Here is a 24,114-nt window from a genome sequence, read left to right on the forward strand (position 1 = left end):
TGTTGCAGGCTCAGTACTTCCTGTGCCTCTACAACCTTCTGATTCCATTTTTATTCCAACATGACTTCCTCACACGTGATCCACAGGCGCTAAACATTCAACGAACAAAAAAACAGGATGAATCGTGAAGTCGGATTTCTGTTTGCTCCTTAACTTTTATTATAGTTTAACACACACAAGCACGTTGTCAGTCCAAGTATACGGTTCGTATACATAACGTAGCTGTTCAACATGTGCTGCGCCTCAGAAAACAGAGGGCCAGCTCCGTAGCACCATGAACACAAAGAAAAACAGGATTCACACACATTTTTACACCAAAAAAAACCCCCAAAACAAAACAAATGGTTTGAAGAAACCTTTAAAGTAAAAGAAGTGTGAGGCTGTTTTAGGTGAAAGTGATGAGACGACGCTTCAGGATGCAAATCTGACGTCTGATTGGACGAAAAAACTAGTTTGTTTACGCTCCGTTCAGAAAACATTCGCACAATATGACGGAAACATGAGATATGGTGCGTTTATATCACGGTACAAACACGTATGCAGACGATGTTGAAGCCTTCGCGCTTGGTTCTTCAAAAAAAAAAGAAAAAAACAGTGCTCTTTCTCTCGGCATCGGTGGTATTCTTTGTGTTTTTGGTCATTATTTCTTTTTCTTTTTTCCTTTTTGTGACTTCTGACTGCCGCCCTGTGGCCTCCGGGGATCAAATGTATGTTTTCATACGTGTGACTATGACTACACAGTGCACAGAAACAGGTTTTTGTTTGCAGACTTTGCGATTTGTGTATTGATATCGTGATTAATCGGCGGTGATTTACACAGTTTTGGGAGAATTCAATGTCTTATTTAGTGAGAGGGAGACTCCGGTGGCGAACGCCAAGAGGAAAATCTTTACGGTTTTCCATCGTCGACGTCGCGGTAAAGAACGTTTAGATCCACTGTCTTGTTTTGGGATCGAAAGGCGAATTAAAGATGATTTATTCTGCTGCACAATTTTTTGTGTTGCGAATAAACAAGCTGTGACTGAGGCCTCATGAAAACACAATTTATAGTTGGTTTCTTTTCCCCCCGACATATTGTTGATATCGCCATGACGACACATTTGCAATAAAATGCACAGACCTCCTGTCAATCGATTGAAATTTTTAAATAAGTTAACTATTTTTTGTTAATAAATTTAAATTGATCACAGTTTTTTTTTAAAACATATTTTAAACTATTTAATCTCAAAACTATTTGTCGCATTTCAGATTTTTTCGGGCGACGTTCACCCCGTGTATTGATGATAATGACAAATCGTGCAGAGTTCAGAACGATATTTGGATCTTGGATGTTTGTTAATAAGCATTATTTTTTTAAGCCTCAACTTTGAATAAAAAAAACTAAAAAAAAAACGTGAAACCAATCAATCAAAGGCACTTTATCGAAGTGACAACTTCACATCAGGCTGCAAATCTTCTGCTTGAAATGAGGCGTCAACCAGTGGCGTTCAAGATGCACTGCTGCATTACACCACTTGAGGGCAGCGTAACCACAGAGGTGGAAAGATGAAAAAAAAAAAAAGTAGAAAGACAGACATGAGGTTCCTTATTAGCTTAAATGTTGCTACATATCATAAACAGGAAAGATATAAAGAGTATTTGGATTAAATAGGACTGCTTCGACACATTTTCACGACACCAACTGGACCGTAGTGCAACTCTTCTGTAGGAATGTGACCGCGGCTTCGTCCAAAGAGGCCCGTTTCAGCCGAACCTCCGTGACAAACTTGCCCCTCGAAGATTTCTCTCCCGCGGAGACGCTCGCGTGACCTCGGAGCGTTTGGACTTTGGTCGCCGAGAAAGGGACAACAGTTGCCGTTTGTCTCGATGTTCTCGTGCGGCCTGACGCAGAAGTCCAAACTGTGGAAGGAGGCGGGTTCTGGTAAAGTGCTGCAATTCAAAGAAGCCCCTCCCCCGAGTGCTGCAGCCGGGTGTGAATCGCCTGCCCCCGAACCTGCAGAAGAAAAAAAAAAAACCCAAAACAAACTAAAAACTGAAAGGCATCCAGAGAGGTTCGCCGATCTCGTGAGGTGTTGTCGGATCCGGATCGGGAGGAATCCGGTTTTCTCTCGGCTGCAGGAGGACAGGAGGGTCATAGAGATCTGAGCGAGAAGGTTGGACCGGTGGCAGACGGAGACGTTGTAGTGGTCCCATGGTTCCATGGTTGGTTGGCGGGCTTCAGACAGTCGACTCAGCGTCCCTGCTGCTGGTTTACCTGTGAGTCACCTGGTTGTTGAGGAGGCCGGGGAACGTCTGTTCCGTTTCGGTGCTTAGCGAGCCGCCTGCAACCAACGGAAGAACACGCCGTTAGCGCCGACGCTCCGGGTCCCTGGACCCGTTCACACGTGAAAACGTGTTTTCCAAACGCTCTTGTCTCCACCTCTAGAGCGGCGCGTTTGTTCTGCTCACGCATTTGAATGAAACAGCTCCTCCACAACAAAGTGTACATTTACTACGCCGTCATCTGCAGACGTGGAGAAACATTTATTACCTTCGCCAACGAGAAAGTTGACCCATCTACTGAGATATTTTATTTATTGGTATGTACTTATTTTACCAACGTTTTGCAAAAACCACTCATCCGAATTGCATGAAATCTTCAGGGATGATTTGCCATCGTTCAAGAATCAAGCGATTTAATTTTGGGACGTTAACGGCTAACCGGCTAACCGTTTCTGAATAAATCCCCCCAAAAATACGAATAAATGTCCCATAGGAAGCGGATGAGAGGTCTCCTCATGGAGATCAAAAGAGATCAGTGTCTGTTGCCATGGAGACGCTCCCTGCTCTGTGTTTCACACCGTGATGTTGCTGCCTGACCTAGCTAGTTTGCATCGATATGAGCTAACGGCTATCATGTAGCGATGCTAACTCGGTTCCGCAAACAAATGTGGCGTTGGCGAAGGTCTGCGCTCTACCGAGTGTAGCTCTAGTTCCGTACAGCAGACGGATTCGCCAAATCCTTGTGTGTTGTGTGAAACCTTACGCTACGCTCGGTCATCGTTAGCGGTCTTGAGATCTTTCGCGGAGGCTGAGAAATTCAACTTTTCCCGAACATTTCAGTCGACTGCTCTTAAAATCCCTCCTGCGGGAGCGGTTACCGTTATGGCAGCTGTACATCCACACGCGGTGGCCGTCGTATCGACATCGGCATTTCATGATGTTGTTGCTGTAATCCGACTCCGGCACTTCGTAGTTGGGATTAATTACGATCTGCAGCAGAGAGAATGGAGATCAGCGAGTGCAGCGTGAAGACGTGGAACAGATTTTATTTTCTTTTTAAAAATCCTCACCTGGAAAATGTAATCTCCAGGCTTGAGTTCGGTGATGTCGACCCACTGGCAGTCGATGTCGTGTCGGTACGTATCCCAGCAGCCCACGGTGATGCCTTGCTCGCCGAAGTTGGCGCATTCGTACACCTTCTCAATACCTGCAAGGCAGAGAAATGAAAATACGTGCTTTAGAAAACGAACCGCGGCAGAAACAGCGGTGACTGGTGGCCAAACGGAGCAGTGGCGCTCGACGTCTCAACCGATCCCGTCTGGGTTTTTGGGATATTTGAATCCGCGAAGGTTTTTCTAACGGATTCACTTCCTGATGCAATTGTCATTTTTCCATACCTGGCAGGACGATTCGGTGAACATGCGGCGTGAGAACAAATCGCATTTAAATCAAATTGCTTCGACAAAATGTGCCCCGTTGTGGGGGTTTGTGGCGTTCCTTGTTTTAATATGGATCAGCTATCTAACGACGTCCTCCTCTCGTTCAGCGCCGTTGTTCACGGCGAATCATCACAGATCTTTGAGAAACCCGACGTCCCGTTAGAGCCCGATATGGAACAATGAAATATAAAATATATGGTAATAAAACCCAAAATGCAATGACTGATCGATGATGGAACAAAAAGTGCTGAGCCTGAAATGTAATTAAAAATTAATTAATTAATAAAAACCCAAACTGTAGTAACTGGTAATAATGATAAAAAAAATTAAGTGATTTTAATATGTTTGATGATTAGATTTTATTTTATACTGGTAATTGGAGAAATTGATTCCAGATTATAGAGAACAGAAAACTATAAATTACTTGGACAACAGCAATCCTACATAAATACCATAAACTGTATACAGATATACGTATTATAAAATAGTCCAAACCTTTAGAGCTCGTTCGTTCAGTGTTTCTCAAATTGAAGCACCAAATCATAAATCAGCGACTCACTTTATGATGTAATAAAATCATTATTATTATATATTTTCTTTTATAATAGCACCTTTGTTTTTTCCTGTCTTGTTTTGGTTTTTATGTTGTTTTAAACTTTTGTGAGATGACCTTGAGTGTTGTGAAAGCCGTCTATAAATAAAATATATTATTCATTTTATTATCATTATTGAGATATTTCTGCCTGCCCCATAATGTAATATTTAAAGTTTTAAAGTTTTTAAGCTCAGCGTTTTATTACATTATCAACCACTTATTACATTTCTGGTTCTATTACATTACATTTTCTAACAATTCGAGCCGTTCTTACATATCGGGCTCTAACGCGGAACATAAAATGCAGAACTTTGAAATGTGGACAACGGCGTCGACTCGCTGCGTTGAGTTGGAAGTGTTGGACCCAAAACAAGGAGAGCAGTGGCACGAACCTGAAATCTGAGCAGGATAAAGTTTTGGCTGCGAAACCGAAACAACGAGCTGAAAGTCGCTAAAAAGTCCCGTGTAGTACGTGACGAAATGCAGTTTTTAGTTATCGTCCTGAATTCAAATCACTTTATATTACATATTTTGGTTACGCGTTGACCTCGAGTGAAGGAAACTCAGCTTCGACTCCCGACTTTGGCGGGAAGAGCGTCCGGCGTGAAAACTAGCCAAAGTCTGCGGGAAATTAAAATGATTGCGATTTTTTTTTCACCTTCGTCACACTCCGAGTCCTCCAGGCAGAAACTGGCTTTGTGTCCTTCTGCCACTTTGGTCCCGTTGAGGCTGAACAGGTCGTAGACGGTGAACACCTCCATGCTGTGATAATGCCTGCAGGCACACGGAAAGTGTTAGCGTTAGCCAAACGCGTCTCCTTAGCCGTTACACTTTCGTTAAACTCCTGTTCACAGGGGAGGGGAAGCGACTCGCTAATCCTGAGCTGCACAAATCCTCTTGACGGCTACATGAAGGAAGTAACATTAGCATTAGCCCCCGTGGTTAGCAATTGGATACGTTAGCTTCTCTCAAAAGCTCAAATAGTTACACCAGATAGCGTAGGATTAGCAGTTACTATTACTAATGTTTCTGTGGGCTTGTTACTTTTGACAAAAGTTAAACAGTTGCTCTCTCTCTCTCTCTCTCCGTTCGGCCTACTGAGCCACCTGTTAGCTTTAGCATTTTTGGACGCTACTGTCCAACACGTTACTGTTTAACTAAACTCCTGTTTAATGTCAAAGTCTCCTATCAAACCTTCTGACAGCAACATAAACGTTCAACGGCGACTAAACTAAGATTTAGCCTGTAGCTTCAGCACCGGCGATTAGCAGTAACTGTAATTAGCATTAGCATAATCAAATAGCAGTTAGCCTCCCTTTCTAAGAGCTGTTTGTGTGTGCTGACGTCCAGATTGTAGAGCATCTTCCTCTTAACATCCAGATTATGGAGTATTTTCCTTCTCTCACATCAGATTATAGAGCATCTTCCTCCCACATCGACCAAGCTAGAGAAGTAACATGAGGTACTTCCTATGTAACCAGTGTTTTTTGGGGTTGTGGGGGCTCTAGGTAATTAGGAGTGAGTAAGGTTTTTTAAGAAATAGTAACTTTGATGACACGCGAGCCTTTCAGCTGAATTCCTGCAGCTGAAACTCGGTTTGAAAGCAGAGGTTTCTGGAAGCGTTCGCTCTGGGGACACTGACCGGTGGCAGTCGTGCCACACCCAGGAGTGGCGTCCCGCTTTGGGCCTGAAGTCGGACTGGCCGTTGTTGTGGATCTGCGAGGAGAAGCGCAGCAGGCGGCGGTAGGTGTTGGCGGGCGCCTGGCTGGAGGTGGAGGACAGGCAGTTCTCCTCGTACGCACACTGCAGCATGAACATGGGCCGGTCCTCCATGTAGGTGGTCTGCTCCACCACCTGAGGGTTCAGCACCAGGTCCGGGGCGGCTGAGGACCAACCAGCACACGGACACTCAGTATCACCAACACAGAGCAACAATCTGACAGTGGGAACGCTTAAAGACTAGAGACTGCAGGATCACTACTGTACCTCACTAACCAAGAAACAATGACCTCACCAAATATATATATATATATATATATATATTTATTTATTTTTTTTTTTTTTTATTATTATTTTTTTTTATTTTATTAAAAAAAAAATTCTAGTGATTTAAGGTGTTTTAGCTATTTAAAATTTTTTGTCATTTTAAACAATACTGGCTGTTTTAGCCAGTTTATTTAATTTAGCTGATCTTGATTACTTTTCCTTTTGACCTTATCTTGTGGTTTAAGGTTTTTTTTGGCAATCTGACAAATTTTAGCTTTTATACTTTGTTAAAGCAATTCGAGCCCAAATATTTTATTTTTACGAAAGTCACAAAAAGCATTTTTTTTCCTCCCACCTTTTCACACGGGTTTGCGTTATTTATTTTTTTCAGTTTTAATCATTTTCACAATTTGACCCTTTTTTTTAAAAGTAGTTTAACAATTCCAGGTCTTCTAACATATTTAGTTATTTTTGACATTTTTGATTCAAGTCGACATTGTGGCTATTTTTTTTTTTTTTTTTTTTGCAGTTACAGGATTTCCAATTTGACTTTTAATAGTAGTTTTAGCGATTCCATTTTAAAAATTTTTTTTTTTTTTTACAGTTTTAGACATTTTAGCTCTTTTATAATTTTTTTTTTTTTACATATTTTACCTAAGTTAGGTATTTTACCTTTGCCTTCTTTGCCATTTTATTCATTTCTTCATTCATTCATTTGAGCTATTCTAGCTGATTTAATTATTTTAGCTTTTTTTTTTACCTTTTCTAATGGTTATAGTTATTTTTGCAATTTTTTAGGTTTTTACCTGTTTTCGTCATTTGAGCTGTCCTTTATGTTTTAGGTGTTTTTTCTCAATTCTAGCTGTTAAATCTGTTTTAATTATGAGAGCATTTCCAGTCATTTTAGCAGTTTTGACTGGTTTTCCTTTTTAAGCTTTGTGGTGGCTTTAGCCACATTTTCCAAATATCAGCCAAAGGTAGAAACATATACTCCAAAGATTGAACCATAGAAGGTTTGAAGTGGATTCATTCGTGTCCATTCAGAAGCTCAGGGCAGCAGCAGAGGAAACATGGCGCTCGGTCAGGTAAAAGCAGCGTCTCACTCTCGGAGCAGGAGACTCCGGCGGCGTTGCGGCCGCCTCCTTTAGCGCAGGTCAGGTGGTCGCCGTGGTGTAGGCAGTGGGACAGAGACATCTCCGTCCCCGAGCAGCGGACGCCGCTCATCATCACGGCGTCTGCGCTCACCTCGCCCGGCCAGTACCACGTCTCCTGTGGAGCGAGAGAGAGCAGCAAGTTATCAGTCATATCTGATATTGTGTACTCGCACTGCTAAACGTTGTACTAAAACCTTTTTCCATCAGCTATGTGACTCCATGCAAGTCAATAGTGCGTTGGTGGGGTGTTATTCTTCGTATAATTCGGGTAATCAGGAAGGAGAAACATCTTCGTAGGTTTTTATTTTTCAGTTTCAGAGAACAACATATGCGATTCTCCCAACACGCCACTAGAGGGAGCACTGAATCTGTGTACAGTAGTGCTGTTAAATCCTGATCACTTATTTTATTCCTTCCATAACATGATGACCTAATCTTGTGTGACTTCCCCTGATCATCACAGTTCAGTCAGCCTTTTAATCACATGCTGATACCATGATATCAATTATTCTATGATATATTGTCCAGAATTAGACCCCCTACTATTTGACTTACTTTCAGATCGCCTGATTAAATCTCCAGTTTTTCCTCATTTTAACAGTGGTCATAATGTTTAGGCTGGTCGTTTCATATTTAAATGTTGGGTTATTAACAGATTGTTAGATTGTGGCATTTATCCACACAGGAGTTCTGGAAAAACTTTGTTTTTCAAAGTAATAGTTGTGATAAAGAAGTAAAGTAACGGTCGTGTAGTGATGATGTCACAGATCGTAATCTCAGCTCCGCTCGCAGCGCTCAGAGGAGAAGAGAAAACAACCTGTGATCATGCAGCTCCTCACTCTCCTGACGTTGACCTGCTGCAGTGTGACCGGAGCTCCGGGGTCACCCGGTTCAAACCCAGGGATCTTTGACTTAACCCTTTCTCATCCAAACGTTTATTAACTTCCTCATTCTTTCACGTTTCCTCGAGGAAACTCACGAAAATTCCGACGTCTGTTAGGAATGTCGCACACAAATATGGTCTGCTTTGACTAAGTATTACTTTAAATATGGAAAAATGTTCAATACTGTTAGAAACTGTAAGTCCAGTAAGTCATATTAGGCTCATTTTGTGCAAATAAGACAACAAAACATTGGGTCTTTCGTGATCTAATTGACTCTTTCTCATAAAAAAAGTTTGTATTTCGTTACGAACGTGCGTCAAAATTAAAACGCCTTTCACCCAGTTTCGCGCTCTCGTACCTGGAAGGCGTTGCTGGCGAAGCCGAGGCCGAGCTGCCTGCAGACCACCATGGCCTCCATGGTCCCCCAGCCCTCGCTGCACACCGTGCCCCACACCAGGGAGCCGTTCCTCTCCATCATCACCTCCACGCGGCCCTCGTACGGATTCCGACCGCCGCTAAGACGCAACTGTGAGAAGAAGACGGGAAAATCAGAGCTCAGATTCACTGTTACGCTTCTGTCATTTAAGATTATCTTCAAATGATGCATGGAAATATGTAGTAAACAAAAGGACATGCACTTTACTGCTCGCTAATTTAAATCATGTTGGGCATGTAACCTCGCTACTATATGGTGGAGGGCGGATTTACGTGATGCACCTGAACGCATCACTCAGCTCCTGTAGTTAAAACCAGAACAACATGGCGACACAAACTTTCTCTTTTATTCCATGTTCTCCCTGTTTCTCCTGGTACTCTGGTGTCAAAAAAACATGTTTCAGGCTAACTGGTGACTTTAAAATTAGGTGTAACTAGTGGGTAGAGTAACTAGTAATCGGATTACTTTTTCAGGGTACCTGAAGCAACACTGATGGTAATGACTTGCTGTGCAGCAATGACTGTGCTGTGTTCAGGAACTGCAAACTCTCTTTAACTACTGCTGTAATCCTTTTTATAGCAAGAACCTCTCAACCCGGGGGGGGGGGGGGGGGGGGGGCAGCAGCTGGCTGAAAGTCCATCAGATCAGACGACTTCTACACGTTTTCATCTGGTCCCGGAACCTTTAAACGCTCAGATCAAACCGGGTCTCGTAAGGACTGCAGGACTGCCTCCAGACTGAGCTCCTACATGTGGCACCCAGCCAAGAAACCAACCAGTAATTACCCCTCGTGTGCGAGCTCACATCACTGCTCTCAACGTTTTTAAACAGGAGACACATGGCGAAGACCAGCCGCTGGGAGGAGACGGTCAACCGGTGACTTGAGGTAAGAAGAGAACCGCTTGAGCCAAGAAACACAAGGGAGGGACGCTGAAGTGTAATTTGTGCGATTCATCTACCGCATGTGTGAACTCCACCTTGAAGTGGAAGGACCAGCAGTTCTACGACAGGACTAAGAGCCGGTGGAGGCTCCACGTCGCCGCGGAGCAACGTCGCACTGTTGCAGATGATTTGGACACAACAGTCGCCCGTCGACAGCCGGCCGAGACAGTCTGGGATGAACTCATCCACGGAGCGAGTGAAGGAGAAGCAGCTGACAAATGGTCGCCATATGTGGGAAAACAGCTAAAAACGGTTCCAGAAGCGAAATGTGTCTGTCCTGAACACAATGTTTTGTACGGTTCACATCAGTCGTCCATATGACCGTGTTGTCTAGTTTATACTGTGATTTAAAGAGGAAAAAAAAGTACTTAAAGAGACGCATACAGACAAAGGGAGAACACGCCCAAGTCCAACACCACAGTGGCCTGGAAGTGCAAAACACTGCAAGGTTCAGGAAACACTTCCAAATCTAAAGGAACAAATACCAATCGAAAAAACACTTCCAAATCGAAAAAACACTTCCCAATCTAACAAAATGTAATTGGGAAGTATTTCTGAAGTTTGTAGTGTTTTGCCCTTCCAGGCCACCGTACAAGACGGACTCGAACGCTCGGTGTCGGCACCAACCACTGCGCCACAGTGTCTCAACGTCTGCTAGTAACTCACCCTCTCCTGGAAGCCCATGGCGGGAACGTTACACCTGACGGCGGCGTCCTCCTCGTGGCTGCAGCCCAGGGCCTCTTTGTTGAAGAAACACTCCGTTATGGACTTCTCCGACCCCGAGCACGCCACCTCGTTCATGTGCACCGGACCCATGCCTGAAACACAAACACACAAATCCACAGATTCAGGCCCCCTGGTTACATCATGATGTTTCAAGTTAAAAAACGCTTCTATTTTGGTGTTTTTGTTTCACAAAAGTTTCACATTTACGTCACAAAGTTGGCGCTGGTGGTTGTTTTTGTAATGAAAGCACACAAATACTTTACAAACATGAACAATGGGACAACATGGACATTCATAGGGACACGCAAGGAATTGGACGCCATCGTGGGCAGCTCTCAACTACAAAACTACCAAAACGAGAATATGGAGTGGGGGTCACGACACTCTGGAGGCCGCCATGATTGTTTCTGTCCATCTACTGAGCATGTGCAGACGGGACTGTTCACTACGGCCGAGGTGGACACGCGCAGTAGTGGCGTTTCCTGCGTCCACAAGGAGACCGGCCCCCAGCATAAAGTCTCGATCTCACCCGTTTCCACGGCGACAGAGCCTGACTACCGTTGTCGAGTGAGCAGATGCTGAAAACGCAATAAAGGTTTTGCGTTTTCACTCGTAATCGTTGCCGTGTAAACGGACTCTTAAGAAGTTTTTACATTTTTTAAATGATGATTTACTTTGATGTGTTTTAATTTAACTTTAAAAAAAAAAATCAGATCTGGAATACGCTTTGAACTATGAAAATGTAATATTTTGGACAATATTCTTTTGATAAATGCGAGTAAGGAAACACAAAATAAATCATATTCCTCGAATCAGGCAAGTGACTAAATACGTAAAAAGAAGCTGAGATATTTTTGACATCAGCCTGACGTCACTTATGTTTCCTGTCAAGTAGAAATGTCTTCATCTGTTCTGATCTTCTGGATCGTGTTCCGTCTCCCGCCGCACTCGCACTGCTTGTTTGGGGTTTTCTATCTTTTCCATGTGGCCGTTGTTTTTCATGAGGTTTAGTCCGAGTGATGAGAAATCACGAAGGAAAATGAATCTGGAGAAGCCACATTCCCTCCATTTCAACACTTTCCATGTCTAAGCTGATTGGAATGTGCAACAATATCCATGTTTATGAGAAAGGAAAAACACCCCCCTCTTTTTTTTTTTTTCAGTTTTTTTTCTTCTTGTTAGTGTTGCACAGACTTTTTTCCCCCCTGATAACTGTTTTGGTGAAAAAGGAGATCTCGCAGCTGCAGCTCATTTAGAAGTGGGTCAGTGGGGTTTGTCTGAGGGGGTCCCGTCCTCCAAACCCATTTTTCCTGTTGTAAACCTCCCAACCAGTTATATAACTCCGCCGGCGAAGCCCCAAACTGGACGTCTTCCTTTGAAAAGAACTCAATAAAATGAGAGACCTTCTTTCCAACCCTCCGTCATTAACCCTGAGAATGACACAAACTTCACTTTCCCACATGTGAACCTAAAACTCATTAGTTTGAACCGTCGACCATCAATATCTTCTTGTTGGAATTATCTACCACGTGATTAAAAATATCACTTGTGCTTAAAATCCTACTTAGAATCACGACTGGGTTTGCAGTGTTTTGATTGGTTCAAGCTTCTGTTGCTTTAAAAACCCAACAAATGTCACCATCAAATTATAATATATTGTGTGTCGCTAAAGAAGACAGTGGAGTATTAAGTTGGTCGAAAAAGAGCCGAGGCCCCCGGCACGTTCGAGTTCGTGACGAGATAATAAAAGACAAAACACGAGACAAGATACAACTAGAGCTACACTCGGTAGAGCGCAGACCTTCACCAACGCCACATTTGTTTGTGGAACTAAGTTAGCATGTTAGCCATTAGCTCATAGCGATGCTAACTAGCGTGTCAGGTAGATACGTCACTGTGTGAAACACTGAGCAGGGAGCGTCTCCATGGCAACAGACGCTGATCTCCTTTGATCTCCTCCATCTCTCATCCGCTTTGCATGGGAAATATTTTCACAGTTTTTGGGATTTATTCGGACAAGTTTTGCTGTTAACGCCCTAAAATCGAATCAATTGGTTCTTGGATGATGACAAATCATCCCTGAAGCGATTCAGGTGAGTATTTTGGTGGTAAAATACATACAAACCAATAAACAAGTAAATACACGCGGACGACAACTTAACATGCTCGGCCGACTTCGTTAGGTGAGATATAACAAAACCAGATACAACAAAGGTTAAGACAACACACTGGACGTTATCTGGGGACCCTGAGCCTCCTGCTGGACGGCGGACAGGATCAGACCTAGGCTTGAATAATCAAAAAAATTTCTAAATGCTGCACTATACAATATAAATCTCAAAAGCACAATAAGCAGTAACGTCGTCTACCTGCAGCCTTACATAACACGAACACTGGTTTCACAACCGTCTGGTCACATCATCATATGAGAAGGAACAGTTTGAATTACAGTCCCTGGGCGTGCGGTTCTACCCGATGGTCACAACCTCCCACCCCACGCCTCGGAGGAAATATACATAGACATTTGTTCCAGCTATAAAGACTGTCATTCTCAGCTCACTGGCACAGGACGGGAGGATCAACGTTATAATTAGTCTCAGCTCGTTCCTTTTCTTTCTTTACTCTTATAGAGGTTTTTTTTTTTATGCAATCGTCTATGTTTCACGGTCCCTTCCTTCAAGTCAGTCTTTCCCAGAACGCTGAGCACGGTTCTCAGGACTGCCTGGAAGAGAGGGTCGGTTCAGAGAAAAGGAAGGGAGAGCCCCGGCGTCACCTTGTCCCAGGCGGCCTCCGGACAGCGCCTCCTTGGCCGTGCCGAAGCCCAGCTCCCGACAAACCACGGTGGCCGACAGCAGGTTCCAGTTATCGTCGCAGATGGTGCCCCACTCTCCATTTTTCAACACCTCCACCCGGCCCTCGCCCACGATGGCCCCGCCGCGGAGACGCACCAGCGGTTGCTGAAGAGGACAAAAACCAGACGTTGTGGAGTGACGGAAAAGTGAAAGAAGAGGAGAAAACCACATATTTGACTTGTTGAAAGTAGCACAGTGAAACTGGAAGACGTTGGACGTGTCGGGAGACGACTGGGTGGGTCGGTGTGTTTATGGGACCGGCCTGTTAATGCTGGTCTGCTATTAGCTGTTTGGATAAACTGGAAGTGTTTCATCTAAACAGTTTCATCTGTCGCGCTGCGACTTGTGTTCCCAGGATGAAATGCTGTTACTCTTCATGTGTGGCCGCCGGATCACGTCTTCGTCCAGCCGAGACGCTTCACGGCGTGACGGCGGAGTGTGACGCGCCGACTCTCAAAAGTTTAGGAAACTCGGGCTTCGTTAACGCGACAACGTTTCAAGCGAAAGCGCATCGGGTTTTTTTACGATTCTTCTATCAGGGAAGTTTTTGCATTTACACGGCGACGTTTTGAAAACAACGTCCGTTTACACAGAAACACTGATAATCATGTAGTTAGCATGTAGGTCCACTAGTCGGTGCTGTTTTGTTTTTTTTGTAATGAAACCACACACACACACACACACACACACACACACACACACACACACACACACACACACACACACACACACACACACACACACACACACACACACGCTCGGCAGAGAACAATACATTCTAAACATTAACAAAAACACAAAGTTCCTCGAGGACAGACGAAGATCCGACACTTTGCAATATGATGGTTTATATAATGTTCACGTCATTTTCTATTTTCTCTATTTTTGTATATATTTCGGTTGTACATATTTATCAAATCTGCATTCAACATTGCTTCATATATATATATATTAATATATACTAATATTCAACTTGGATTCAATAAGGGGGAAATCACAACAAAGTGAAATTTGACAAAACAGTATCAATCAAACGGCACAATCATGAAATTGTCATTTTTTTTCTTTTCTTCTCTCACTTGAATAAACAACGCAGGCGTTGTCTCCTAATGTTTTGGACTTTTTTTTGTCGTATGGTATTGATCTAGGAAGGGAAGAGGCCGGACTCTGTTGCGTCGGCGCTGGTTGCTTCGCCTTTACACTTGTTGTGGAACCAGCAGGAGACGTTGACGTTGTAAAAGGACTTTAAGAAAGGAGTCCCACCTGCCGGATCTCCACACACCGTCACTCGCGTCTTTTCTTTTTATAACATCACTCATAACAGCATAAAAAAAGCGCCTGATTCCAAATTCGAATCATTGTGCTCGTAATTTACCAGTTTATGTCTTTTGTTCCTGTTTTCAACGCCGGTCGCCAAAGAACCTTTAAGGAGCAGAAAACCACGGCAGAGTGAAGCTTTAGGTTAAAGGAATGTAAACGTCACCGCTGCCTGAAGGCTGCACACAATCTGAAGACGGTTATGTAACGCACATCTGGTGAAGAGATTCACAAGATGATAAAATACCTCCTCAAGATGTTTTGAGGTACCTGAACGAAGGTGAAGAAGAAAATTAGAAGCAGGGAAGTTTAATAAAAAAAATCAGGAAAGAGGCCCGTCTCTTTGACCTCCAGCGGTTTTATTGGATCAGAGTGAATCTGAGTGTAATTTCTTGTTTGTTTCCAGGGAAACTCCACAGGGCGTCTTTCAGCCCGCGATTGAAAAAAAAAAAAGCATCGCGCAGAGAAACGTGTCAGAAAGAAAGAGATCATCATAGTTTCCATCCCGGATTCAGAAACCTGAGCGCAGATTGACTCAGGAAACGATCCCCTGCGTCTGTCGCTGAGATTTATTAACCGACAGTGTCCTGCAGCGTTCTATCTTTATCTAACGAAAATGAAGAACAAGAAAAGTTTGCAGCTTTTCGAGCAGCTGGAGTGACTGAACCCGGACGCCACGCTCACGGATGTTAAAGAGGAACAGGAGAAGAAATTTTGTGGAAAAGGTCTGCTGAATCGATAACAGAAACAGACAATTCCCAATTTACTGACTAGTTATGTGGCGAAGGAAGGAAAAATATTAATTAATTAATGGTAATCTTTGCACCTCCCCTCTTAAAGAGACAGGCACACAGAATTAACACAAGTTGTTTTTTTTCCTGCTTTGTGACTCCGAGACGAACATATTTTGAAACGTCGGATCTCCACGGCGTCACTCCTGGCTGAACGTCCCTCCTGGCTGAACGTCCCTCCTCCACTTGACATTACAGCCGCTGAACTGCTGAGCCCGAGCAGATATTTCCTACGTCGGCGTTGTTTACAGTCTCGGTTAGTGCACTTTACTGTTTCTTTACCTCTTGTCTGAAGGCCTTCCTGAATCCCGTCATTGGCGTCGGGGCGAAGGCTCTGCCGGGGACGCAGCTCACCACCACCGGCAGGCCTTCGCTGCAGCTCCCGTTGGACTTGGCCGACGTGACCTGGCCCAGTTTGCAGCTGGACAAGTGAGCCTCGGTGCCGGTGCAGTTGACGGAGAAGTCCCAGTAGGAGGGCTTTCTCCTGCGAGCGAACATCCTGCAGGAGAAGGAACGAAAAATCAACACAAACCAGTTGGAAGGCATTGAAGTTAGGCTACTTCATGTTTGGAATAGAGCTTGGAATTTAAAGAATATATATAAAATAATTAACCAATATTCATGGATCTCAGTGCGCTTCACGAAAAAAGAACTTTGGTTTGGAAAAATATTCACAGACCGACTGTAACACAGTAGACGGGACAGTTGGTTTCCATTAGAGAGGAAAATATATAATAAAGTTAACGCAGCATGTTTGTGAGTGTATATGGAGGCCATTCGTTCTGTGTATTAAAGATCTGGATATAATAGAGCGACAACGTGGAGAAACTGGGGTAAATGCAGACTCCAAATGAGAACACTCTCTAAATGCGTTCATTTTTAACTCAAATAACACTTAAAACTCACAAATATTTGAAACATCCAACATTAATTTTGGCAGATTATGTTTCGATAAGATGTTTGTTCTGATTTTGTGTGTTTTTTTCTTTTTTGTTGTGTACGCATTGGTAAATATAACGCAACGTGAAATGGAAAGGTGTTTGTACAGCAAATAATTGTCAACATGACTGAGTGACAAAATATATCTAAGAAGCCGTATTTTAATGTGAAATGTTAAACAAAAATATTGTGTCGGAAAAATTTTAATAAAATTTAGGCCTCGAACACGACCACGTCAAAACGCATGATTTAAGCGTTTTCCTTGCAGAAAAGTTTCCCGTTCACACGGTAACGTTTTGAAAATGATGTAGTTAGCATGCCGGGCCACACGTTGGTGCTGTTGGTTGTTCTTGTAGTGAAAGACCAACAGGATGAATTGCCATTCCGGTATCGTTGTTATTGTGCGTTTACTCGCACATGAGCAGAAGAACTATTTACTACGGCGCAAGCGAAGGAGCAGTGATTCAGAAAAGTTCAGAAAAGTTGAGTTTCACACCCCAACTTTAGGAATTCTTCCTCCTACAGTCCAAAACTAGAACTACACTCGGTAGAGTCCAGATCTTCATCAACGTCTCATTTGTTTGAATAACCGAGTTAGCATCGCTAACATGATAGCCATTAGCTCATATCAATGCTAACTTGGTTGGTCAGGTAGCTACATCACTGTGAGAAATGTGACTTGTCGCTATGGAAACGGCTCAGCTACCAGGTTACGGAGAGGTTGCCATTCTTTCTGGGAGATGTATTAGTGATATTATTACTGGAACATTTCAAAGAAAACGTAGAGGCCATCCACACGAGAACACCAGTTCACTTAAATGTCCCGGAGTAGGAGCATAGACCTATACAACTCGGAGTTATATATAGTCTATGAGAAGGAGTCTACTTCTGAATTTCTATGTTGTGCTCCGTGTCTTCTTCTGCGTTGTTGGTGTCACAGCTGAACACCCCTGAAGGCCTGGCTTATGTACTACGTGTTCATAGTGACGTGTTCATAGTGACGTGTGGACGGAATTTTTAAGGAACGCCGGGGAGAAAGAAAAGATCATTTGGCTCGAGTGGGCGGGGCTTGAGTGTGATGGAATTAAAGGAGAAGAATGGGAAATTTTTTCATTTTTGGGGGGATTATTTCAAAGACGGTTCGCCGTTAACGTCCCAGAATCTAATCGATTTGTCCTTGGATGATGACAAATCAACCCTGAAAATTTTATGCAATTCATGCGAGTAGATTTTGTGAAAAGTTGCTCAAATACATACATACATACATACAAACCAATGAATAAATACACGCAGACGAAAACACAACCTTCTCGGCCAATCTCAGTAAAAATGTTTGGTTAATTTATCTCAACTGACGTCCAAGCAAAGAGCCATTGACACTCAAAATGAATCTTATGTTCGCCCGACTCCTTGCATTCCCCGAAGCTTTCGTAACGTTGCAGAAACTGCCGAGCGACGTAAATGTTGCTTACATGAGGAAGCTGGCAGCCAAGCAACCGCGGGTTAACGGCGGTGTACCATAAAAACTTCCAGCTTCCGGAGTTAACCTTGAATTTACTGTCTGGCAGTGCTGCAGGACTCCTCCGCTTTAGGTAACCACAGCACTGCTGCCTCACTTTCCATCGACGTGTCAGCTCGCCGCTGCAGCGCCAGTCAAACGTGCGCTGAAGCTTTTACAGGTTTGAACATTTGTGCTGACGCGGAGCCGGGAGGCACCGTCGTTTCATAACCAGCAGTTCGTCTCTGCTCTGGAGCTCCGGAGTAAAACCTTCAGCTCAGGCTGAACCAGGGTCACTGCTGAGCCCATGGCAGGGGGGGAAACTGGTTCCTACTGCTGCAACCTGAACCACTGTTTAAGACAGTTAAAGAATTAAACTTATATGTAGGTTTTTAGGCTGAGATCTTTGTTTTTAACTTCAACAAAACCGAATTTGAGAAACAAACATCTTAAAAGAGTCATATTGTCCAGCTTTATAACATTTTCACGTGGTCTTGTTGGTCCAGAAACCTTCAGTATTCAAAGTTTCTAGCTCCTCCTTGGTTTTCCTCCATTTGAATATTGGATCATAGGAGCTGCATTCAGAATCTGCTGTGTCTTGTGTGAGCTGGACTGGCTCCACCCACACATGCCCATCTTGGGAAGAGGAGGAAGTACTTCCTCTCGTGGTGCCATGTGCCAGAGCAGAGCTGCCTAATTGTGGGAGGAGTCAAAGGGAGGAGCCTACCTTGATTGTGATTGGCTAAACCCCCGATGACACTATATAGGGTTTGATTTCTGATTGGCTGCTTGGAGCAACACACTTTTTAAAACCTGGAACAAGCCATGGAGAGAGAGGACAGACTGTCTTCACTTCTGGGACGTCAGTCCAGGTGTGGGGACGATTAGTACTGCTGGAAAGTGAATTTTGTATAACATGAGCCCTTTAAAGAACCTGCAAGACAGATTTCTTCATTTTCAAAGCTCTGCACTTAGACCTTTTTCACATTTAGTGGCTCCTCTGCACTTTACGATCGTAATTTTGGAAAATATGAGCAATGCTAGTATATCTCAAAGCAATTAATGCCGCGTTTACGCAACGTTTTCAAGCAAAAACTGAAAACTTTAGTTGCATTTAGGTGTCCTTTAACACAACAACGGAATGTGGAAAACACAAATAATGTGCAATAGCTTTATTTGAAAAAAAATATATCGATTTCCCGCCCTATTTTCTTTTTATACACAAAGATCAGAAATGCTGCTCATGGAAACTACAGACAAGCACACGGTAGAAAACAAGAGCAAAGCGGGAGAAAGAGCACTGTGAGTAGAACAAATCCGAGTGCAAGAACATGAACATCATCGACGTACGTGTTTATAATAATCCCAAATCAAGTAGTATCGCTAATCAAAAAATGTTTGCATACTGCATGTTTAACTAATAGATTGTGCAGCCGTGGTGGAAACTTTGAATAGATCTATGGAACTAGTTTGAGCCTCATCATTCACTCTTGTGATTGAACCCGAATGCTTGATTGGACACACACACACACACACATGGGTTTTCAGTTAGAATAATTTCCAGGTTGATGGAGCTCATGTTCCTCGCTGGAGCTGCTTCGTGTTTTGGTAGCAATTTGTAAAGCGCCTGTCAAGAAAAGCCCGAGCGTGCTTAATCTCACGCAGCCATCGGAGGCAGCAGGACTGCAGCCTCAACATGTGATCACCAAGAAACAGGCGGAGAATAGATCAAGATTCTACCGAGCAGCCGCAGCGTCACAAACTCTCCTGAAGGAGACTGTGGATTTCTTGTCCGGTGACCTCCTGCTCGGACCACACACACACACACACACACACACACACACACACACAACACACACACACACACACACACACACTCACTTGTAGACTCTGGCGTTGTACTTCCTCTCGCTGGGGAAGCCGAACATGCCGCAGATGACTCTGCTGTTGAACTCGGTCCACTCCGCGTTGCAGATCTGCTTCCACTTGCCGCCGTCCTTCACCTCCACGTAGCCTTCGGTCACCGGGATGCGCTTGCGGTACGACGACAGGATGGCCCGTATGCGCACGTCCTCCACTTGGATGTCCATGTTCTGTGGACGACACGGGGAGAGAAACACGTCAACGAAAACGTCTGGAGACGCACTCGCTCGTACTCACCATCAAATATCTCAATGTGAAGTACCTGAACATTTTGATTAATTTCTCTGCAACGTGCAGGTTGAAATGTCTTACGTGACGTAACCCCACCCCCCCCACCCCCACCCCCGCCACCCCCCACCCGGGCACAGCAGCCACCACAGCTGCTCAGCCCGCCTCGTAACTCTCCTCGAGATTGCTCAAATATTTCTACAGTGGAATAACCGATTAATGCTTCTTTTTTTTTTTTTTAAAGGCCGCGACCGCCCGCCTCGGCAAACTGTTAGGTGTCAAACACGTTTCCATGGCAACCACACGTGCGACACGTTGAAGTGTGGGGAAAATTGCACAGACGCAGCCTTGTGAGCGCACAGCAGCAACCGGCAATTAGGAAACTGCCCCCCCCCCCCCCCCCCCCCCTCCACAAAATATAGCGTTTACATCATCATCATCCAACCACACAGAGACACAAACTTTCACACTCAAACATTCGGAGTATTTGGGAAGTGGGAAAGTTGCACTTTTTACGCCTCCTTGAGCTCCATATTTTTGCTTTTCTTACCCGAAACTTAACAATGTTCTATGTTCCTTAGCACTGCTTTCTTGTTACAGTGCATTCATTGGGTTCCGACTTCATCAATATGTTGTGTTTTTATACTCTACGCTCATTGTTTTTCCTTCCTTGAAGTTTTGGTTGATCCTTTCAGTTCTTAAAGTATCTTTATTACATTATTTATTTATTTGATTATTTACTTATTTATTTATTTACAACCTTCATCAACGAAAGCTGATTGACTCCACAAAGTTGGCCGAGAAGGTTATGTTTTCATCTGCGTGTATTTATGTATGTATGTATGTATGTATGTATGTATGTATGTATGTATGTATGTATGTATGTATACAGTTATTTTTTATTTTTCATTTTTTTATTTGTTTGTTTTATTAATTTATTGGTTTGTATATTTTACGAACCTTTCGCAAAAACTACACACCCGAATTGGATGAAATGTTCAGGGATGATTCGTCATCATCCAAGAACCAAACAATTAGATTTTAGGATGTCAACGGCAAATCGTTTGTGATTCAATCCCCGAAAACTGCCCCAAAAAAAGTCCTATACAAAGCGTATCAGAGAGGCACCTCATGGAGGTCAAAGGAGATCAGTGTCTGTTGCCATGGAGACGCTCCCTGCTCAGAGTTTTTGACACGGTGATGTAGCTACCTGACCAAGCTAGTTTGCATCGATATGAGCTAATGGCTAACATGCAAGCAATGCTAACTCAATTCCGCAAACAAATATGGGGTTGGTGGCGCTCTACCGAGTGTAGCTCTAGTTCTCATAGTTTTGGCATTTCCTGCCAATAATGTCCAAGTTTTGGTTCATGTTCTGTTGTTATTATGAACAACTGGGAAGTGGGAAAGTTATGAAATATTCAAATCATCTTTAAACTCAATGTTTGGCTTTTATTGCATTAAAAACTTTTTTTAGGTTGATCCTTCTTTTGTTATGTGTTCATGTGTAACTTGTGAGGCTTCCTCAATGTTTGACTCTCTTTATGCTTATAGTTTCCTTTTTCTGCCAGACACGTCAATGTTTTGCTTTGATCAGGCGGTTTTCTTTGTGTTTCGGGTAACTAGGAATTATTTTCTTGCCTAAAACCAACAAGTTTTCTATAATTCTTTCCACCGTTTTCTTGTTACGGTGCATTTAATGGAAACCGGGAAGTGGGAATGCTCGGAGTTCTCGAATCTGCTGTCAGTACCAGCGTTTCCACCGTTTCCATGGAGACAGAGCATTTTGAGAAAGTTTCCAAATTTGGGGTCGTTATCAAAAAGTTGCTTTTCCAGATGTTCACATAAGCAGACACCCAAAACCTAATGAAAGTTTTGCGTTTTCACTTAAAACGTTGTCGTGTAAAAACGTGTGCTGCACGACATGTAAAAGGACAAAGGGTGAAGGTAGAGCTTCAGATGAATAAATTCTGCTTGGATAAAGATGCATTATGTTGACTTTCTTTAATACGGACCTGCGTTTTCGCGATATTTCCTGATACACAAACCACACGGAGGCAAGCCATTAAACTTAATGGAAGACGTAATGCGACAACGGTTAATGTCTATCATCAAACAGCTGAGCGGCGCACTGTGATTATCCTCCAGCCACGCTCTGTGAGGCTTCACATAAGGAAGGGCAAAACATGAGAAAGTGAGTCGACGGAGACATATTTGCAACGCCGCTTTTTGTTTTTTGTTTTTTTTGTACATATTACAGCCCGACATTTTTACAGTCACGTTTGCAGCCCTGGCTGTTATTACTGCCGTTTCCAGCAGCTGTTTCCAACCAAAAAGCAACGGGCAGAAAAAAAACCATAAAACAAAAACCTCTGATTACTGTAAACTGCACAGTTAGCAATCAGCTGGGTAAACATAGTTTATCCGGTTGCCAGGAGACGATACATATATTTATCAGGCACGGTTTGAGCCTCCCCCCCCAAAAAAAAAAGTCAGCATTTCATTCAGCGAGTGCCAGATGACTTTACGAGACACGCTCTGGTGTACAGCTAAAAACTAGTAAAGTACGCAGAGCGTCACTTTAAATCACCTCCTCGCAGAGAAACAAGGTGATTTAAGGACAAACGCTGTTCGCCTTCCTGTCGTTTCTGTGCGAGTCTCATAAATCTGAGGCGTCGGTGAAAGTTGGACGGAGGGGATGAGCACATTAGGAAAGCAGATGTTGAGATTGGAGGAAGCGCTCGATTCATAACATCATAACACAATGTCACTGTTTGAAACGTGCAGTCAATTGTTTGGTAAAATTCTTCCTCCTGTCAACCACGTTCAGTGTTTTTAAAAAAGAAACAAAAAAAAACTCTTTTAACAGAGCCACTGAAAACGCAACTATTTGAAAACGGCTCCCAAAGTTTTTTAGAAAAACGCTTGGGCTCCGTTGCCGTGGAAACGGGTGTAAACAACACACTGTGGAAACGCTCGGCGCCTCATCCTGAGTAGACGGCGGCTAACAGTGAGTCCAATGCGCCGTCCACACGACAACAACGTTTCATTTTACTGCATTTTAGGAGCCTGAAAACTGGGTTGTTTTGAAAACGAGTTCCAGAGTGGAGAAATTTGACATGTGAATGCGCAAGACGCACATTAGCTGAAAACGATGATGTCATCGCCGCGCCTCTGAACTTGATGACCCCGCCTTCCTCTCTGCGGCGTCACTTCACAACAACATCGAGCTGCAGAGGCTACTGATGCTCGTCGCTTTCATAAGGCCACATGTTGGATTTATCGACTTCTCCGTTTTTGGTGTATTTCTTTTGGCAGCGTTACAGCACCGCCTATAGGCCTGGCATACGTACTACATCATTTTGAGTAGTTTTCATTTCCAGTGTGGACGGAAAACTTTTTCAGATCGCTAACAGCAGCTAACAATTAGCAGCTAACAATCAGGAGCTGACGGTGCAGCTAACAGATAGCAGCTAACAGTTAGCAGCTAACAGATAGCCGCTAACTGACCGAGACAGCATCTCTCTTCTCAAACAAAGTTGACGTAATAAACATTTGTTTGGTGCCATTGGAACATTTTTCTGTGTTCAGCTTCAAGTTCAACCGGAAACTCTGCAATTCTTTTACGAAAACTTTCAAATTACTGCGGAATGCACTAAAACACACAGCGGGAGTCATTATACCAAGAAAACAGACTTGAAAAAAAATGTGTGAAATGGGATTCACTCATTACGCAGCAGGAATCAGTCAACAATCAGCTCAGAGACTTTCCTCTTGGACTTTTTTTCTCAGGGGTTAAACAAACATCCCTGTGGTTCATAAATCACAGCAGCAACGCAGTGCTACGTGCTGAATGTGCAGGAGCGAGTTTAGACTGGCTACGGGGGGGGATACGTCTCTTCAGAAAGCAGATGGAGCTGATGCAGAAGCCTCTTAAATACGTCCAAGAACACATCAAATAATGAATAAGAGCGAGTTCCTCCAACTGGCATTGGCTTCCCAAAGGATGGGCGAATGCCACCAGAGTGAAACCAACAAATCACCACTGTTTCTGCTATTTCTGTTCAAAGATCACCACATTAATCACGCCGGTCAGAGGCGATGAGGTCTGGACGGCGGAGATTTGTACTGTAAAACTGCAG

The 24,114-nt window shown here is 43.6% G+C and overlaps 1 protein-coding gene across 2 annotated transcripts in view; it reads right to left on the reverse strand.

Moving 5' to 3' along the window:
- Nucleotides 1–131: 131 nt before the first annotated feature.
- Nucleotides 132–24,114, reverse strand: part of loxl2b (lysyl oxidase-like 2b) — a 37,589-nt gene continuing 13,606 nt past the window's right edge. For both annotated transcript variants that reach the window (XM_080467401.1, XM_080467402.1), the window contains exons 4-14: nucleotides 19,703–19,914; nucleotides 15,667–15,883; nucleotides 13,198–13,381; nucleotides 10,365–10,516; nucleotides 8,679–8,846; nucleotides 7,386–7,551; nucleotides 5,939–6,179; nucleotides 4,955–5,070; nucleotides 3,333–3,469; nucleotides 3,141–3,252; nucleotides 132–2,321 (exon numbers count right to left, since the gene is read on the reverse strand). In XM_080467401.1, coding sequence (XP_080323527.1) covers nucleotides 2,251–2,321; nucleotides 3,141–3,252; nucleotides 3,333–3,469; nucleotides 4,955–5,070; nucleotides 5,939–6,179; nucleotides 7,386–7,551; nucleotides 8,679–8,846; nucleotides 10,365–10,516; nucleotides 13,198–13,381; nucleotides 15,667–15,883; nucleotides 19,703–19,914 — 1,776 coding nt within the window. In that variant the 3' untranslated portion in view covers nucleotides 132–2,250. The remainder of the gene's footprint in view (nucleotides 2,322–3,140; nucleotides 3,253–3,332; nucleotides 3,470–4,954; nucleotides 5,071–5,938; nucleotides 6,180–7,385; nucleotides 7,552–8,678; nucleotides 8,847–10,364; nucleotides 10,517–13,197; nucleotides 13,382–15,666; nucleotides 15,884–19,702; nucleotides 19,915–24,114) is intronic.

This window comes from Lipophrys pholis, assembly GCF_963383615.2.
Source record: "Lipophrys pholis genome assembly, chromosome: 7".
Taxonomy (NCBI): domain Eukaryota; kingdom Metazoa; phylum Chordata; class Actinopteri; order Blenniiformes; family Blenniidae; genus Lipophrys; species Lipophrys pholis.